Source organism: Mizuhopecten yessoensis, unplaced genomic scaffold (assembly GCF_002113885.1).
Source record: "Mizuhopecten yessoensis strain PY_sf001 unplaced genomic scaffold, ASM211388v2 scaffold9987, whole genome shotgun sequence".
NCBI lineage: Eukaryota > Metazoa > Mollusca > Bivalvia > Pectinida > Pectinidae > Mizuhopecten > Mizuhopecten yessoensis.
In genome coordinates, this window is record NW_018408322.1 from 1096407 (window position 1) to 1117708 (window position 21302).

The window sequence follows — 21302 nt, forward strand, 5'->3', positions numbered from 1 at the left end:
TATGTTTCTTGTTACGTTAAATTAAAAGGTATGCATAGATTATTGATTTCCAAAATAAGATCTAAACACCTGATAATAGATTTTTTGACATCAGCTATACATTTATAATAGCCATTATAACTAACACAAAGTCATCCAGACAATTTTGTATTGAAAATAAGTTTCATTGTCTGCCCATGATAAGGGGCTCATTAAGATATAAAATGAAAAAGTTACATCAGAATTTTTGACCCAGTTAAATATTTGCCCATTGCTAAAGTAAATCAATTTTAGCCTAGTGTTAATTTCGCCCTTCGTATGTAAATACAATATAAAACGTTTGTCCTGTACCAATATTCGCTGTTGTGATAAATTTGCTTTCAATGGGAAGGGTGAAAAAGGCGAAAGTTAAAATAAGGGTGAAAACTTCCTGGTATACAGAATTTGGTGTTGGTTGTTCGGAGAGAACAACCATTTCTGTCCCCTCTCTGTTTGTACTATATTTCATAGCAATCATTTAACACCGAACTATCCAGAAATTAACATTGAAGAACCTCCTCCACACTCCAGCCCCTCTTCCACTGCAGATCTTCCTTTTATTGGCCCTTAAAACCTCTTCTTTGTTGATGGACTGTTAAGAACTCGATAACTTACTTTAATCGGGCAAGATTACAGCATACTTGTTCTTCTTATATTGACTGCAGAGGTCAAGTACCGGTAAGAGGCATATAGAAGAAGGATGCAGTTAAGAAGAAATAGATTCTTTTCAAAATGTTTGAACAAACGACCGTACATACATATAATACATAAACTTCGTAATTCTAAAATCCATTCTTTACCTGAATCTAAGATATAGCAATCATATCCTGCTTAACGTGAACCTGAGTACCAAAACTAGTATAGTCGCTACAAGTTTTTGCAAAATCTGTTTGGAAATCACAGACGATTGTTAGATCACTTTAACATTTTTTTTTAGATCCTAACACAATATTTTGTTATAACGGAGAAAATAAAAGAACGTCTACTCTCCTTGGTGACTGCTACACTGTCACGTTCGAATGCCAGATTCCATGAACCTTGTGAACCAAACCCCACTTGTGGTTTTATGCTAGTCTGAGTTTCCTCTGGCCCTAACACCAGACTTAGACATTTTGACACATAGATGTCTGGTATGTCAAAATGTCTAAGTCTGGTGTTAGGGCCAGAGGAGATCAGACATCTTTCTGTCAAAATGTCTAAGTCTGGTGTTAGGGCCAGAGGAGACCAGACATCTTTCTGTCCAACTGTCTAAGTCTGGTGTTAGGGCCAGAGGAAACCAGACATATATATGTCAAAATAGCTAAGTCTGGTGTTAGGGCCAGAGGAAACTCGGGCCTAGTTTCATGCATTCTGAGGCAGCTATTTATGATGTCGTATAGGGAACAGAATATCACAACCAAACCAAACTACCCGACTGTTTAATTAACATTACCGAATACCCTCATTATAGAACGATAATGTCGGGTCATAAGAGGAGCTTATAAGAAACATGAAGATCAGGCAGAAAAAAGAGATGGGAACGTTTCCAGTCAGATTTTCAGATTAAAATGGAAATCTGGGAAAAAAACACACTTATGCAAGTAAATTGCTGCTAATTTGTCAAAAGCAAATATCAAAATTGTCACAGGTTCAGCTTTGAAGAACAAGAACAGATTATGAGGAGTCCGAAGCTTATAAGGTCATAAATATTACTAAGGAATTCAACATCATCATTCAGAAAAAAGGACCGTACCAGTTATGGCAATTGATTTTTGTTTTTGCTGAAGGAACACTTCGTCTCAGTAGAATAAATACAACTTTTTTGAAGGATGAACCGTGACGGATTTGGAAATATTAAACGGGTCTTGAAAACCTCTACCATAGTTCAGTACGTGAGAAATAACCATAATGTAGGACCCGAGAACAAATTACAGATTGTGCATTTAAGACATATTCTGTGATGCGTGAGGTAATATTAGTAATATAAAATCAACACTGGGGAAACACGAATTCGATAATGGTATAAACAAGAAGTGAACAAATGTCGTCGAAGTCTGAAAGTTGACCTACATAACTTTGTCGATGAAAGAAGGAAATACCAAAGTGTTAACAAAACCGTAGTTCGAATTCAAATTTGATAAAACGAGGGCAAACTATAAATATGGAAAAAATACTAAAACGGAGAATAATACCAGATGTTTCGTAAGGGCGAGAGTCTTTTTCTTATAACTAAATATAGGTCAAGTCCAAGTAATGTCATATCATCTTTGCGAGAATTGGGACAGTGACAACGAAAAACAAGGCACACTGATTAGCATAATAAAAACTTCGACCTTCATATCACATTAAGAAGTAAATAGTTTTTTTCTTAATGATATGACGGCGAGCATAAAACAAGTATATATCTCCATCAACCTTGCATCTCCAATTCGCAAACCATTTGTTATAAATTTGTACGTCAACAATCCGGCGACATCTATCACAGCAATCATATTCGGAGCAAGCTCTTGCATACTGAATCAACTGTGACATGTAAACCCCGTAGGTCAGGGTAGCAGGGACGTTATCCAGAGAAAGAGAAAGTTCACGATAGGAAAGTTGATATCGTCTCGTTTACCCTACAGTTTTTTAGTAAGCCGTCATTGCTGGTCATGTAATTAAAGATGGAAGAAAACGTCTGAAGAGAATCTTTGATTTCGAGCTCAGGAGGATTTATAAGATCGACGTGGTTAATGATTTCTTGTTTTATAAAGAAGCACATTGTCGATATATATCTGATGGTGAAATTGGAGAAATTTACGATGCCTTGTAACCAGTAGTTGTTACCTCTTCAATAAATTCAGTCTCGTTTGAAAACAAAACAAGACGGTCAGAAGAAGAACACATTTGTTGCCCATAAGAATGCCTACGATATGCTGGAAAAATCTGCAAAAGATGTTGTCAACCAGAAACTCAGCCATTCTCACTGTTGTATCCGAAGTATATTTCATTTTGGCCTTCCACAAAATAAGCTCCGCAATCGTTACAGATGTGAAATTTTATTGTCATTGGCCTTTCTTTAAAACGACAAGTCTTAAAATAAGAGAACGAATGCGATCATTCAGTTTGGAGTAAGGCATTGTAGTGAAGAGAGCAAAAAAGGTCTAAATTTGTGATACACTTTGGGAGAGAATGTTGAAGATTATTAAAACCCACTTTCTATGAATTTCACTCCTGGGACATACTGTGTCAAAATACGACTGTAACCCAGATTTAATGGTTCTTAGAGAGGAAGTCAGAAGTTTGGATAATGGCTTGGCTGAGCAACTAGCAGACTAGCGAAAAGACAACATCAGGAACCGATAGGAAAACAAAAGGTCAGACATTTTGAACCTCAAAACAAGCTGAAGGGAAGCCATGTATTCTGCAACTATAATTATTTCCTGCACCATATGTGTGCACCTCATGATGTTATCAGCCAAATCTAGAAAACAATGTTGCCTGTCTCTTCATATTGAATGTCGATGTGCAGACCTCTGTCACGCGACATCCACCAATTAATTCTTGGCCTGTATTTAGAAAGGTATGTACTGACATTTTCTCCCTATATCTATATATACCTTGGGTCAACTTGTCCACACTGTTGGAATTACTTCTTTGCCCATATATCTATACCTTTACGTATCTCCCTCACACAGTATATATGGGTCATGTCACCCTTTCCATATATTTACATATATCTCTCCGTATCACCGTTTATATAGACTTATATTTTCTCTATATATACATGTACCTCAAGTAGTATGTATGCGTATTGTCACTTTAACTCAAACAGTATATATGGGTATTGTCACTCTTAAACTATAGGTACCAAACAATATATGTGTATTGTCACCCTTTAACTGTATATATAGCAAACAGTATATATGTGTATTGTCACCCTTTACCTGTATATATACCAAACAGTATATATGTGTATTGTCACCCTTTATCTGTATATATACCAAACAGTATATATGTGTATTGTCACCCTTTACCTGTATATATACCAAACAGTATATATGTGTATTGTCACCCTTTACCTGTATATATACCAAACAGTATATATGTGTATTGTCACCCTTTACCTGTATATATACCAAACAGTATATATGTGTATTGTCACCCTTTACCTGTATATATACCAAACAGTATATATGTGTATTGTCACCCTTTACCTGTATATATACCAAACAGTATATATGTGTATTGTCACCCTTTACCTGTATATATACCAAACAGTATATATGTGTATTGTCACCCTTTACCTGTATATATACCAAACAGTATATATGTGTATTGTCACCCTTTACCTGTATATATACCAAACAGTATATATGTGTATTGTCACCCTTTACCTGTATATATACCAAACAGTATATATGTGTATTGTCACCCTTTACCTGTATATATACCAAACAGTATATATGTGTATTGTCACCCTTTACCTGTATATATACCAAACAGTATATATGTGTATTGTCACCCTTTACCTGTATATATACCAAACAGTATATATGTGTATTGTCACCCTTTACCTGTATATATACCAAACAGTATATATGTGTATTGTCACCCTTTACCTGTATATATACCAAACAGTATATATGTGTATTGTCACCCTTTACCTGTATATATACCAAACAGTATATATGTGTATTGTCACCCTTTACCTGTATATATACCAAACAGTATATATGTGTATTGTCACCCTTTACCTGTATATATACCAAACAGTATATATGTGTATTGTCACCCTTTACCTGTATATATACCAAACAGTATATATGTGTATTGTCACCCTTTACCTGTATATATACCAAACAGTATATATGTGTATTGTCACCCTTTACCTGTATATATACCAAACAGTATATATGTGTATTGTCACCCTTTACCTGTATATATACCAAACAGTATATATGTGTATTGTCACCCTTTACCTGTATATATACCAAACAGTATATATGTGTATTGTCACCCTTTACCTGTATATATACCAAACAGTATATATGTGTATTGTCACCCTTTACCTGTATATATACCAAACAGTATATATGTGTATTGTCACCCTTTACCTGTATATATACCAAACAGTATATATGTGTATTGTCACCCTTTACCTGTATATATACCAAACAGTATATATGTGTATTGTCACCCTTTACCTGTATATATACCAAACAGTATATATGTGTATTGTCACCCTTTACCTGTATATATACCAAACAGTATATATGTGTATTGTCACCCTTTACCTGTATATATACCAAACAGTATATATGTGTATTGTCACCCTTTACCTGTATATATACCAAACAGTATATATGTGTATTGTCACCCTTTACCTGTATATATACCAAACAGTATATATGTGTATTGTCACCCTTTACCTGTATATATACCAAACAGTATATATGTGTATTGTCACCCTTTACCTGTATATATACCAAACAGTATATATGTGTATTGTCACCCTTTACCTGTATATATACCAAACAGTATATATGTGTATTGTCACCCTTTACCTGTATATATACCAAACAGTATATATGTGTATTGTCACCCTTTACCTGTATATATACCAAACAGTATATATGTGTATTGTCACCCTTTACCTGTATATATACCAAACAGTATATATGTGTATTGTCACCCTTTACCTGTATATATACCAAACAGTATATATGTGTATTGTCACCCTTTACCTGTATATATACCAAACAGTATATATGTGTATTGTCACCCTTTACCTGTATATATACCAAACAGTATATATGTGTATTGTCACCCTTTACCTGTATATATACCAAACAGTATATATGTGTATTGTCACCCTTTACCTGTATATATACCAAACAGTATATATGTGTATTGTCACCCTTTACCTGTATATATACCAAACAGTATATATGTGTATTGTCACCCTTTACCTGTATATATACCAAACAGTATATATGTGTATTGTCACCCTTTACCTGTATATATACCAAACAGTATATATGTGTATTGTCACCCTTTACCTGTATATATACCAAACAGTATATATGTGTATTGTCACCCTTTACCTGTATATATACCAAACAGTATATATGTGTATTGTCACCCTTTACCTGTATATATACCAAACAGTATATATGTGTATTGTCACCCTTTACCTGTATATATACCAAACAGTATATATGTGTATTGTCACCCTTTACCTGTATATATACCAAACAGTATATATGTGTATTGTCACCCTTTACCTGTATATATACCAAACAGTATATATGTGTATTGTCACCCTTTACCTGTATATATACCAAACAGTATATATGTGTATTGTCACCCTTTACCTGTATATATACCAAACAGTATATATGTGTATTGTCACCCTTTACCTGTATATATACCAAACAGTATATATGTGTATTGTCACCCTTTACCTGTATATATACCAAACAGTATATATGTGTATTGTCACCCTTTACCTGTATATATACCAAACAGTATATATGTGTATTGTCACCCTTTACCTGTATATATACCAAACAGTATATATGTGTATTGTCACCCTTTACCTGTATATATACCAAACAGTATATATGTGTATTGTCACCCTTTACCTGTATATATACCAAACAGTATATATGTGTATTGTCACCCTTTACCTGTATATATACCAAACAGTATATATGTGTATTGTCACCCTTTACCTGTATATATACCAAACAGTATATATGTGTATTGTCACCCTTTACCTGTATATATACCAAACAGTATATATGTGTATTGTCACCCTTTACCTGTATATATACCAAACAGTATATATGTGTATTGTCACCCTTTACCTGTATATATACCAAACAGTATATATGTGTATTGTCACCCTTTACCTGTATATATACCAAACAGTATATATGTGTATTGTCACCCTTTACCTGTATATATACCAAACAGTATATATGTGTATTGTCACCCTTTACCTGTATATATACCAAACAGTATATATGTGTATTGTCACCCTTTACCTGTATATATACCAAACAGTATATATGTGTATTGTCACCCTTTACCTGTATATATACCAAACAGTATATATGTGTATTGTCACCCTTTACCTGTATATATACCAAACAGTATATATGTGTATTGTCACCCTTTACCTGTATATATACCAAACAGTATATATGTGTATTGTCACCCTTTACCTGTATATATACCAAACAGTATATATGTATTGTCACCTTTACCTGTATATATACCAAACAGTATATATGTGTATTGTCACCCTTTATCTGTATATATACCAAACAGTTTATATGTATTGTCACCCTTTCCCTGTTTGACATAGCCCCGTCACACAGCATATTAATGTATTTGTATGTACTTGCATCTACAGTAAAACCTCGTTATACTGCCTCTGTTTGTCTAGAGAATATTTAGCGTTATTAAGGGGTTTGGCGATTAGTTGATGGAAATGTATAAAGGAATTCCGAAGAAAAAAGAATAAGGGACATTGAAATATGTTGGCGGTAAACGAGGTGGCAAATGAAACGAGGGGCGTTATACTGAGGTTTTACTGTATGTTTATCCTCTCTACATATCTCCGTCACATAGGTCAACGTGTGCTGTCGCTTCTTGTTGCTAACATGACTCGTTATCTACTTAGCCGTGGTTTGTGTCCATATGAACAAGGTCTGGATGTTATCTCGGCATCTTTTGATTTTGAAACATCCCCCTTTTCAGGATAGTTCATATATTTTACAAATGAGAAAACAATAATCACAAGTCATCTGGCTACTTTTTACCGGTGCTTTCGGGAAAAAGATTTCAGAGGAACATTTAAAGGTAAGTGTCTCAATTTTTTCCGAAACAATAAAATCTTTATTTAAAACAGTAGTTCAATAATTCAATAGTATAATCACCTATTAATCCATCTTCTTACTGCATTAATTAATTACTAGCTACTAATGAAGCCCGAAATACATTTCTTCTATTATATAAATTTTTAGCTGAAAATTATTCGTTTATATATTTCAATTAAGTGTCGCAGATGAGGAACTACCCGTGACAAATTTCTAAAAATATAGATAATAATAAAATATAAACATCAAAGTTCTTTACCGATACATTCCCCTGATATTAAGGAATATTATCACCCATTCGTTCTAGTATCTGCTCGGTAACGACCTGTTATCAACATATATATCTATTCAACTAAAGTTATGCTAAAGTATACCACACGGTCATGTTATGTATACTATACAGTCAATACCCTTTATTCATGAAAAGTCAGTACCTACAGGTATTCCGTCAGCACTCTGTACTCATTACCCTGTATTACGACTGTACCATGTATTCAGTTAGTACCCTGTGTTCTGGATCGGTCAGTACCCTGTAATAAACAGCACCTATAGTCAGTACTCTGTATTCAGCGAGTACCCTATTAACCGTCAACACCCTGTACTTAGTACCTTCTATTAATTTATAAGCATGTATAAAGTGATTTATCTCACGCGCTTCAACCTTCCCCTGTTGGCTCGTTGACAAGGTTTTATTAATCGAAACAAATGTGACTGCTGCTTGAGTCTATATTTTTGTAGTTCTTGTAGACTTCTATTTGCTTAAGACTGATATGGTTTCAGAGCAAGGTGCATATCGATTCAATCAACTATGATCCAGTGCACACAATCAATTACTTCTTGTCTTTGATTAGTGTAAGTTCGTCTAATTTTGAGTTGATTTTGGTTTTGTTAATAAAACATATTTCTTACTTTGTTGTGTACCTGTTGCCAGTTTGTTTAGCATTGATGTTAAAATAGCATACAAACGTGAAATATTTAACAGAAATAATGTCAACTAAGAAAACAATAAGATACATAAATTGCATGAACAACATTTTTAATATGGAAAATATAGCATGTCAAAGTCAAAGAAATGATGAATTTTGTGTTTGATAACATGTGACATGTTTTGCCAAATGATGAAGTTGAGTGCTAAGCTATTACTTTCTTAAAGGTCTTCAGTCTGATCAACATCTCATTGTACAAGACTGGGTGTAATCTGGTAAATATTGTTCACCGAAAAATGGAACATTAATTTGTATATGGAAAAAACAAAAAATTCAGAGTTTTCTTTGACGAATAAACACTATCTTTCATCTTATTACATGTATATTCATTCTAATACATTTTTTTTAAATTATTTTGTATCAAAGCATTGGCACAAACGTTCCTCAAACGAGATAATCTCTCATTAAATGTACAATCAGACTTTATTCAGATATCATCTTTGGGAAGTCTATAACGTGGTCTTTTATTGAAGGTGATCCCTTAGTACAGGTTCAGTTGATAGGAATGTGGTCTCTTTACACAGGTGGTCCCTTAATACAGATTAAGTACCTAGGAAATGCGATCTCTTAGCACAGGTGGTCCCTTAATACAGGTTAAGTACCTAGGAAATGCTATCTCTTAACAGAAGTGGTCCCTTAAAACAGGTTCAGTTAACAGGAAATGTTATTTCTTAACGGAGGTGGTCCCATAATACAGGTTCAGTTAATAGGAAATGCTATCTCTTAACAGAGGTGGTCCCTTCATACAGGTTCAGTTAACAGGAAATTTCTATCTCTTAACAGAGGTGGTCCCTTAATACAGGTTCAGTTAACAGGAAATGCTATCTCTTAACAGAGGTGGTCCCTTCATACAGGTTCAGTTAACAGGAAATGTGGTCTCTTGTGGCTTTAAAGGGTTTCTTAATAGAGGTGGTCTTTAACTTCCAGTAGGGTTGACAGTGTTCTGTGTCTGTGAAAACATCTAAGAACGTGTAAAAAGGATTCCCTTTCTGTAACATGCATTTGTAGACCTAATAATTTAGTATGTATTCTTAATGCTGTTTGTACTCATTTATATTTGGTATCTTTTAGGAATTTCAGAGATAGCAGATTAACTGTGTATATAGGACATTCAGCCAATCGATGTACAATGTAGAAACATGACTTAGGTTGCAAAACTGTTTGATAGGCTAAGTAACAAAATTATCTTGTTTCTTTTATAAATTACAGACAGGTAAATATGTTGAAACGAAGTTACAAAGTAACTCCTCATACAAAATCGGCAGAGGAACTCGGACAAACAGCGAGTGAGTTCAATCAACAGTCGAATAAAGCATTCTTTGGAGACACTGTAGCGTCTGGTGAGGGCAAACTACAAACAGATGTCAAGAAACGTTCACATAAAAAGGACGAAGCAGATCTGAACGATGCCAAATCAGTCATTCATAATAAGACAGACGCAGACAGCGCTGTGGATCTGAAAGAAGCCGAGCCAGATATTGCAGTATACCGACGACGCTGGTATATTTTGGCGGTGTATTCACTCGTCACATTCACCCAGGCCGCACTGTGGAACACTTGGGGCCCAATAGCGGTGTCCTGTCAAAAGGTCTTCGGCTGGAATGACACCATCCTGGCGCTCCTACCTAACTGGGGCCCAATAGGATTCCTGTTGTCCGAATGGATGTTTTCCTGGAGTATGGACGTACATGGTATGACGTCACATACAATATCATACAGATGTCTCCTGAAAATTATACAAGAATTGAGAAAAAAATGAACAACAAAATATCATAGCTTACTGATTAATTTGAATTTAATGACGTTGCAAGTATATTGAATTTTACCAAGTCATAGTGCAACAAAAGCAAAACTTTTAATCATAGTGTAATAAAAGCAAAATCTTTAATTATAATGTACCAACAGCAAAACTTTTAATCATTTATTGAGAAAGACAGTTGTTTCAATAATGTCTAGTACATGTAATTAAAAACAAAAATGTTTCTTTTCACCTTCACGGTAATGCTTGATTATAATCTCTTTCCAGGAATACGTTTGTGTTGTGTCGTTACTGCGGCGATGACAGCTGTTGCATCAGCTATAAGATGCATTACGTCAGAACCTCCATACATCACGTGGTACGTTTACCCATGAAGTTGGCCAGTAGTTCTTTATGTGATACGAAGGTCGATGATTTTGCTTTTGCTCATCAGTGTGTCTTGTTGTTTTGTTGTTACTCCCAGAGTTCTCGGTGTGATGACGTGACATTACTTCGGTTTGACCTAGATTTCTATGGCGGGTTTTGTCGATCAAGCAGAAGACGCTTACCCTTCCGGAACACCTAGGCATAACATGCTTGTACTTTTTCAAGGGTTTTCATGCAATTGTTTCCTTTGTTTATATTTTGCCCTTATTTATTGATTTTTAGTTCGAGTTATCGTTTTGTGGATATTTCCGTATTTTCTTTTTTCCGTAACTAATGGCAAATCTGCTAACAATGCCCTCTTGATTGTATCACAAAAAAAATGTGAAGTATTATTTTCGAAGATAAATCCGATAGATGTAAGTAGCTATAGCCCGAATCAATGCACCAAACGGATCACTCGTCACAAAAATAATTTTATGTTTAAATGGGCCAACATTACATATTTTCTATTGATACAGCCTTAGAGTTTATAGCTATAAAACTTTTCTTCTGTCCCCATTTTATACATTTAGGAGTTCAACTAGCTTCAGAAGACTGATAAATTTAATATTTGTGAACGCTGTTAACATTTTGCTGTTACTAATGTCGTTTGTTAGAACACCGAGTGATATTCCTCATTTGCAATAAACATAAATGAGTATAATTCATCCTCTGAATTTGCAATGGGTAAGTAAACAGTTGTGTGATCCATTTTGGGAACTTTCATTTAAAAATGGAGCATGAAACTTAAATTCTAACGCAACGCTTTTTCAGATTGGTAAACATAATCAATATACTTTTTTAAAGTCAATGTAAATATTATATAGGGTTTGATAAGAACTTTTGCTTTTGTTTTTTATTTTTCTACATATGTTTCAAAAACCTCTACATGGAATTGTTATCTTCTCACTTTTAATACCACTGATAATCCTCAATGGACCAAATGGCGATATGTTGCAATACATGTTTCCTTTTTTTGCCTTTCTGCATTGTCAGAATAACTTTTCAACGAAGTGTTTTCTTACTTAGTATTTATACTGGTTATTCAAAGCAATTCTACATTGGCAGTTTTTTCAAGCTTTTTTAAAATATCAAACGTGTAATATTCTAACACTGACATGATGGTGAGTTTGAAACCGGAGACGTTGTCATATTTTCTACAGGACGGCAAACATATCGGCCTTCTTGAACGGATTGGGTGGCCCTGTGGCAATGGGAGTGCCACCTGTTTTGTCCGCCGCGTGGTTCCCGCCAAATCAACGGACCACATCTACTGCCATAGCAACGCTCTTTAACTACGCTGGGGTGGCTGCTGCATTCCTCATTGGTACGTGTCACACTTGCTATCTTCGGCAACATCCCTTGTTTGTATTGAATAACGTACAGGGTAATTAAGAAGGAACACTCCAAAATTAGCCATCGTGTTACTATCGTATACATATTTGTATTTTGTTTTATGTAATCGGGTCTCAGTTTCCATGTACTTTTCAAGGCTTTTCGTGTAGATATAAACAGACGTCGATTGCTTCAACAAGCTGATAATGACACTCGCCGATGCCAAATAGATTGAATAAGCCGGCCGGTTTATAGATATCGTTTGAAATGAGTATCAAAATGTAACTTGTATATGACTATTTATGTTTTAAAGGAGTTCCTTTAATGTAAATATAACCAATAAAGAACGTATGCCGTGTTAGAATTCCCAGATGATGCACACACAAAATATCCATTCTCTGTAGGTATGAATTGAAGCTGAATATTAGAAACAAAATCGAGGTTTTTTTTTTAAATCAACGACAAGCGTTTGGTAGAATATTTGATTTTCGACATCAATTTCAATTATTCCGTAAACTGTTCCTCTGTGTTTAAATCCAATACTCTTTTTTAAATCAACGACATCGAACTATCAATATAAACTACATATATCTTTTATGTTTTAGGACCCTTATTTGAAAACAATGACAAAGCGAACACGACGTATACGTGAGTATTTAACATGCAACAATGATTTTACTTAAATGTTTAAATTGTAAAATTAAAATAACATTTTAACAAATAGACAATAGTTTTGTTTATATTTGTCCCATTATCTTCTATAGTAGAGTCGATTATTCGAACCAAAGAAGACATACAAAAGAAACAATATATAATAGTAGAAACAGAAATATTATGAAAAATTAAAACAAATAAAAATGAATATAAAACAAACTAGTAAATATATGATCAATTTGTCCTCACCTCGTCTAGGCGATGTCAGAAGTTCTTTGTTATGCCTAATAATCGGAATCGTACTTATATTTATTCTTAGTTTATTTCATAATAAGTAAGTTTGTAGTAAATATGATAATGACGTAAAGTTTGGCCTTTTATAAGGGTTTTGTGGCAATTTTAGGAAAGCTTATAAGAATGTAGTGAAAAAGCTTCAGGACACCTTCAAATTTATATTATTGATAAGTGGAATGAAAAATGTAACGAGGGACCTTATATCGAGGTTTTACCTAACCTATATGACAGTGTTTGGTCTTATCCACTTGATACTCGTTCCGTTATTGTGCGTGTAATTGTCATTCTTAAATCAAGTGTGTAGTATCGTCTGAATATGTCATTCTAGCGGATCCTTATTGCAAAATGAGAGCGTTTCGATGACAACCAATTCCAGTTTGATGTACAATCAAGGTTAGTAGGGACACATTGCTATGCAAGTCTAGTATGTTTCACTGACGGGTGATTACTATTGTTTGGAGCAAGATACAAACATATACACCAGATAAATTTGATATCTGACTGTAAAGGTACCAGCAACACACACCGGACTAAATATGATATTCTGACTGTGTAGATACAAGCAACACACACCGGATTTTTATGATATCCTGTCTGTATAGATACAAACAACATACACCAGATTTATATAACCTGTCTGTATAGATAAAATAAAAACATACATCGAATTAATATGATATTCTGACTGTAGAGATACAAATTACATACACCGGATTTATATGATATCCTGTCTATTTAGATACAAACTACATACACCGGATTTATATGATTTTCTGCAGTACAGATATATACAAACAACAAACACCGGACAGTCTGTAAAGATACAAACAGCACACATGGGATTAATATGATATTCTGACGGTAAAACACTTCATACTGAATTCTGCATGTCAACGACTACATTTAGATAAATGAAGATACATAGATAAGTAAATATCAACTTGGTTAAAGATCGGACAGAACAGTAAACAAAGAACCTACCGTCCATTATGTTAGTCGAAACTTCAGATATAAAGCTGTCTTTTTATATAGTTTAATCATTGCCTACCGGGTTGCCCAGTCAAACTTTTGCCCTTCGCCTGAATGATTCATATTCGATCAGCGTTGATGTCGCCCTTTCACATCACATTTAAATATCATGCATATTATGTTATTAACTATTATTTGCTGCAATCACAAAATAAAAAATCAACTGCAACGAAAATTTTCCGGTATACAGTTTTCTTTTAACAGTTAACTTCCGAACCATGAAGATTGCGACAAATCAATTATCCTCCCGCACTCGTTCTTTATAGAAACCGTAAATCTGAAATCGCTTGTGTAGGCTTCTAAGTACATTATATTTTTGTTAAATCTGTGACAAATACAAATTTTGCATTGGTATTTGATTGTGTGTATCAGACTGGAAACAAAATCAACGTTCTAATTCCCTTACATATATTTATATATTTGAAACGAAACGATCTCTTTCCAGTCAATTTTTGGAAAGGTATTATATATCAATTTAACCGAGCAATTTCAGTGTTTATATTTCAAGTCATGCTTGTTTTGTTGGTATTTTAAACGTATATGTACTTGATCTATTTCATATGATGTCTCAATAAGATGTTACAACTTATCTTAATTAATTATGAATAAAATAAATAAATAAATATAAACCATGCTTGATCCTTTTGCTTAAAACAATTCAGCTATTGTGTTTTGAATCACAGTGCTCTTGTTTTACAGAAGAAGCAGCAGACATCGACCGGATACGAAATAAGATTATGGTAGTTATGTACGCCGGTAAGTTTTTCTCATGTTGCCTATACTTTATTTAAGGTGACCTTTCTCGTTATTATTTTTATTGTCTTTTCGTGTCGATTTTTAGTTCGGCTTTTGTCTGTGTATAGACACTGTTGGATAGTTTTATTCTATTTTCACTTCATGCTGAAACAGTTTAAGGTAATTGTGTACAGTGATGATTTTTTTTTATCTATCATCGTTAAAGGCAACTAAAAGAAATTACAGCCGTTTAAAGATTGTATCATGTAATAGCAGTTAAATGGAATGACCGTTGTTCAAAATTGTTTTCTTGAGCATTTTTATCAAAGATCTTTTAAAATACACAAAATCATTATGCTACGTGTAAAAAGTGATTCGAATTACGAAACAGAACAGGCGCATTGTCTGAACATGTTTAATTGAGATAATTCACACTGAACATGAACAATAGACGTATTTGACACTTATATTAACAGAATGCGGTTGGTGTATAATGGTATTAATACTGATATTAGCGTACTTTCCCTCAAAACCCCCGATGCCTCCAAGTAAAACGGCATCACAGGAACGTTTGGACATGAAATCTGGATTCAAGAAACTGATGAGGTAGGTTTAGAATTGACAACACATTTGATTTGTTTGTTATACAGTATACCGTACTGTTTTGTTTGTTGTTTTTGTTTTGCGCTAAAGGTTTTTATTTTACGTATTCTTTTTTAATTTAATATTACACACAATTTTAAATAATTTTACATTCCATAAAATCGCACTTAGCTAAACATTAAAACATTACACATAATCTTATATGATTTTACCACACAATCACCCACAATGAAGCATTCCAAATACTCTTACATAATTGTTTATTCCATACTGTAAGCAACTGTAAGTACTGTATACCAGATAATGTTCGCCCAGTCAAGCTTTCGTCCTTCACTGGTAAAATCTTCATCGACCCATTTAAGTTTCGCCCTTCACATTTACTTTCTATGTTATTATATTGTTTACCAATGTTTATTGTAATGATTAATTCACCCTCACTACAGAGGGCTAAATAGGCAAAAACGAAACTGTTGCAAAATTGCACGATTTACAGTATTAAGTAAATTAAATATGAACATTTTTCTCATGGAGTTGTCTCAATAACTGTAGCGTACAGGCTAGGATTGAGTGCATCGTGATGGTATTGTTTGTGTCTTCCCATGGCCAGATGCTGGAGTCTTGTGTGTTGTGATGTTTTATATATTTTGTTCTATTATTCTATTGTTTTTTTCTTGTACATGTTACATTGTATATACTTTTTCTGTACCAGCGTTTTAAACATACCTATATTTCGCTTATTTCGAATATGTTATATGTTTTAATGATGTAAATTATATTTATGATTTCATATATGCTATATAATTTTGAACAACCCGATTGGCCAGATTCTATACATGTCAGATAGTGTATACGAGTGTCCCGGTGAATATGGAAAAATAGCTTTTAGGGGATATCTTTGCCATGAATAAACATTAAATTGCTTTAAAAATAAATATTTCAAACGTTTATAAATATATATGAATACTGTTTATATGAATATTTTCAAATATTACAGGAACAAGATGTTTCTACAACTTTGTTTTGCGTATGGAATACCCGTTGGTATAGTAGGACTATGGGGCGGTGTCTTGACCGTAAATCTCAAGTCATATGACGTGTCAGAGGTAATGCTGTTAAGATTGTTTTATTCCAGTACATCTTATGAATGTAAATTGTGTGCGTTTACAAACTTAATTAGTCCCTCATCGGTTTCCGGTTTTTGAAAAAAGTTTGTCTGGGGCATATCTTCTGTACTTTTTCAGTAACCAGATTTGGTGTAGAAGGACATCTTTTGATGACGGAGTGCAGAGTACAAGAATTAGGTCACTGTGACCTATGACTTAACCTCTGACTTTAACTTTTAAAAAACACTGTACGGGGCATATCTTTTGTACTGATTCAACTGGAGTACCCAGATTTGGTGTAGAAGCACATCTTGGGATGTCAAAGTGCAGAGTACAAGAATTCGGTTACTATAACCTTTAACCTTAACTTTCGAAAAAGTTTGTCTGGGGCATATATTCTGTATTGTTTCACCTGGAGTAACGTAATTTGGTGTAGAAAGACAACTATTAATGGCGGAGTACAGAGTACAAGAATTAGGTCACTGAGACATTTTACCTTTACTTTTGAAAAAGTTTGTCTGGGGTTATATGTTCTATACTATTTCACCAGTAGTAACCAGATTTGGTGTACAAGGACATTTTGGGATGACAGAATGTAAGAATAAAGTCACTGTGACCTATGACTTGACCTTTGACCTTAACTTTTGAAAAAGTGTTCTGGGGCAAATCTTCTGTACTATTTCACCTGGAGTATCCAGATTTGCTGTACAAGGACATGTTTAAGTGGCTGAGTGCTAAGTACAAGAATAATGTCACTGTGACTTATGACCTGACCTTTGACCTTTACTTTTGAAAAAGTTTGTCCAGAGTATATCTTCTACACTATTTCACCTGGAGTAACCAGATGTGGTGTACAGATCTGTGGAGGGAGGAGTGCAAGAAGAATATATCAGGATACTTTCCTAACAGTAGATAAATATAGAAGTCATTACCGATTGTGAACTATGAATTGCCTTGCAATACTTTGCCTTGATTTTTTATTTATCGCATAATTCTGGATGACAGATCAGTCCTAGCGTAACAATGATAAAATAGTCGCCTTTCACAATTATACCGCCAGATGCAACAGGCGAGTCATTTTGCTGTCAACTATTTCATTTGTCAAATCAAAATGCCTGTTACACCGATCTATCTTACAGCTGTATGAAGCAGTTTAGTTATTTTTTAATTCACTGTATGTATTACATAATGTAAAAGATGCATCACATGTGTGTGCTACGTTCATATTTCCTTATTAAATTATAAAGTAAAACATTTCGTTACTATTTTAATTTAGGTTTTATTTGCGTAGCTTTGAATGATGATTAAGAAGATCCTTCATCGTCATTAATTGCTACATTTACTTTAATTATCTGTTGAACGATAAATAAATATTTAAGCCTTCTCGTAAATGACGGCAAACTCATCTCTTGCAAAAATAAAGTGGTATACAGAATATCAAATTTGACACCCGTTATATCGCTCAATACTTATACATTATTTCCTGTATGTTGTTCTCACAGGCACAGGCTGGTTGGATCGGTTTTAACTCCATCGTTGCCGGATGTTTAGGCTCTCTTCTTATAGCGAGGTGGATAAACCTGTTATAGTGACTCTATTGTAAAAGATCAACAGTTCCGTTAATATTTTTTAACTTCTATTTATCTTTTTAATATATTGACAGTATTTATCAACATACAAAAATGCATTATTAAGTATAATGATACACTTTTAAAAGATACCAAGGATTTACCATTGATGATGTTTTCGTTTCATATGTGATTAATGTTTTCTATTAGTTGTACATTTTCCTCTTCAGTAAACTATTATCTGAGTGTCCGCATTCCAATTTGTAAAACGTTGTGTTGTATAAATATTTCGTTCACGTGGTTTTCATTTTTAAACGGGTTGGAGATGCATCTCTTTTAAAACATTTCATCAAAGGTAGCTTCTTTGTCCATCAAGCGATTTGTCTGGACATACTGAAACAGCAGATTTTGTATTTTTGTTTTTTCAGGATCTCGGATAGGTTTTCCAAACACATCAGACAGATGATAATATTTCTATATTCTTTGGCGTTCGCGAGTTTTCTGTGGCTTAATCTAACTTTGGTTGGAGTCATTCCTAGTTCAATAGGTAAATATAAACATTTTTGTCTGAACCATAACAAGTAGACAAGTCTTTTTTTTAAGCAAACTATCTGCAGATAATGATATGTTTAGAATTGCTTGTAGTTAGTAAAGTATGACCTGTGTAAAACGAACTTTCAGTTAATCCGAATAATTGTATAAATCAGTCCGTTGACTAGGCGTGTATGTGGAATGTAACTGATATAATATATGATTGAGATGATAAATTTCTTCCCTGGAATTCATATACTGACAACCTTGTGTAAATATTCTAAGTATATACATTGTGGATTATATTTGTTTACTATAGTTCAAAAAGAAAGTTATCCTAAATTTTAGAAAATTCATGAAACGTACATGCTGTTTTTTCGCGTTTTGGAAGGATTTGAAACAAAGAATAAGACATTCGCAGATTTCTTTATCAAAGGCGTCTGAATAAATATTTGGAAGATACTTCATTCATTATTTGAGATTGTATCTTAAAAAGATATTATTGACTTACTTGAAAAGCTCTATATTTGCCAGCCCAGATATACATCTCTATCGTAGCTGGGACCTTCTTTGTGAATGCCTGTGTGCCTTTGTTGATTGAAATGGCCTGTGAGAATACCTACCCTGTAGCAGAAGGAATAACCACTATCATGATGCTGACATCTCTAAACGTCTCGGGGCTACTGTTTCTTGGTGTACAGATGATACCAAACATAGGTTAGTTATATTGAAGTTATCATATTCAATATCAAAAGCGTTTTGAAAATATCAAAATGATAAAGTTGGGGGAAATAAAATATTATAAACAAAGGAAAGATTTACATGGGGACCCAGGGAAAAGAGACAAGGAGAATCAGACCGAGTGGGTGATAGTCTTCTGCTTTAACGACAACACCCACCATGTAAATCTAGGTCAAATTAAAGTAAGCCACGTTTCAACATCAAGAACTCAGATAGTGACAAACAAATCACAAAGCACACTTATGAACAAAATCAAAACCATCGACTTTCATATTTATAAATGGTATATTTCCCAATAAGATCATGATAGCGGCTTAAAAACGTTTACATAGTTTCCATCAATCTGCATCTTTGTCTTTTAGCAGTCGACATGTAGTGTTGGAAGTCATAGTTATGCGTTCCTTTTTACTATCTGAATTTGTTAAATGCTGTAACAAATTTAGGTTTTTGGGAAAGTTCCAAATTTTGCGTTTACTAATTATAGATAAGCATATATATGGCATAGTTTGCAATGTATAATGTGCTTAAGTGTGTATTTTAGTAGAATAAGTTGTTTTGGCTATTTATTGCAATTACATAATAATCACATTGATATGCAATTAATGGTCAAAATAAAAATACAACACATTTAAACTGAAGGTAGTGTAAGACCCTAATGTAAATTCGAACGCGTGAATATAAAGACACGCTTTGCCAAATATATATATCGCACAGGCAGGGATTTCCGCAAAACCGTTAATCCTGAACAATTAAAATGCATTTTTTTCCAAATGAAAATGTTTATTGTATCTTATATGTATGTTTCAGGGACAGCGTGGGAGAACTGGGGTGTTCTGACTTCAATTGTTGTGTGTATACCAGTGTTGATTTTAATGAATGACAGCTATAATAGACTAAATATTGATGAAACTGTATCAGACAAAACAATTGAGTTAACTTTGAAGAATTAAAATATCTTTAATAATTAAATATTTATGTATTCAAACCGTGACTCAAACCGGAAATCAGATTGTAATGATAATTAGAATATAGTACGGACAAGAATATCCGGAAGTTTTTTTTTATATCAAAAATATGAAATTATATATATTTGTTAATATATGGGTCAAAGAAGTATTTGGTAATATATATGTATGACGAATACTGATACGTGTTCGAATATTTTGAACAGTATGTACATTATTTAAAGGCGATTCTAGACGTCCATGTACATTGTATGTATATATATATTTGTTTATGTCATAGGAGAAAAAGAAATTGCGATTACTTAATAAATTGGTTAAATAAAACATAATTAAAAATGTACACAGCTTGTTGTTTTTTCTCTCTTTTTTTGTGTCGACTGCGAAAAGCTGGTGACACATAGATATTGTTATGTCGGCGGCGGCGGCGTCCGAACAGAGGTTTTCGTGCGATAACTTGAGTTTCCTAGAGCCGATCAAACTCAAACTTCATGCAGTGCTTCCTTACTAAAAGTGCTTGCTTGGGATTGCTTTTCAGGTCCGAAGGTCAAAGGTCACGGTCACTGTTACTATAAATAGAAAATCTGTTTTCGTGCGATAACTTGAGTTTCCTTTGGCCGGTCAAACTCAAACTTCATGCAGTGCTTCCTTAGCAAAAGTACTTGCTTTGGATTGCTTTTCAGGTCCGAAGGTCAAAGGTCAAGGTCACTGTTACTATGAATAGAAACTTCA

General features: G+C 33.8%; 1 protein-coding gene across 1 annotated transcript; it reads left to right on the plus strand.

Moving 5' to 3' along the window:
- The first annotated feature begins 7730 nt into the window (after positions 1 to 7730).
- On the plus strand, positions 7731 to 20705 carry LOC110459271 (disrupted in renal carcinoma protein 2 homolog). Its single transcript, XM_021511452.1, has 13 exons — positions 7731 to 7848; positions 10061 to 10542; positions 10878 to 10968; positions 12179 to 12342; positions 12956 to 12998; positions 13627 to 13691; positions 15027 to 15083; positions 15539 to 15668; positions 16660 to 16768; positions 18271 to 18338; positions 18765 to 18883; positions 19402 to 19584; positions 20416 to 20705. The coding sequence occupies exons 2-13, from the start codon at positions 10071 to 10073 to the stop codon at positions 20556 to 20558; spliced, it is 1644 nt and encodes a 547-aa protein (XP_021367127.1). The 5' UTR covers positions 7731 to 7848; positions 10061 to 10070; the 3' UTR covers positions 20559 to 20705.
- Positions 20706 to 21302: the final 597 nt, after the last annotated feature.

What these genes read in the sequence shown, in the direction of transcription:
- LOC110459271 (XM_021511452.1), top strand. Translation starts at nt 10,071, where the DNA reads ATGTTGAAACGAAGTTACAAAGTAACTCCTCATACAAAATCGGCAGAG. An exon ending in CAGTTTGATGTACAATCAAG is followed by an intron (nt 13,692 to 15,026) that starts GTTAGTAGGGAC and finishes CTTGTTTTACAG; the next exon opens with AAGAAGCAGCAGACATCGAC. An exon ending in GGCTCTCTTCTTATAGCGAG is followed by an intron (nt 18,339 to 18,764) that starts GTGGATAAACCT and finishes TTGTTTTTTCAG; the next exon opens with GATCTCGGATAGGTTTTCCA.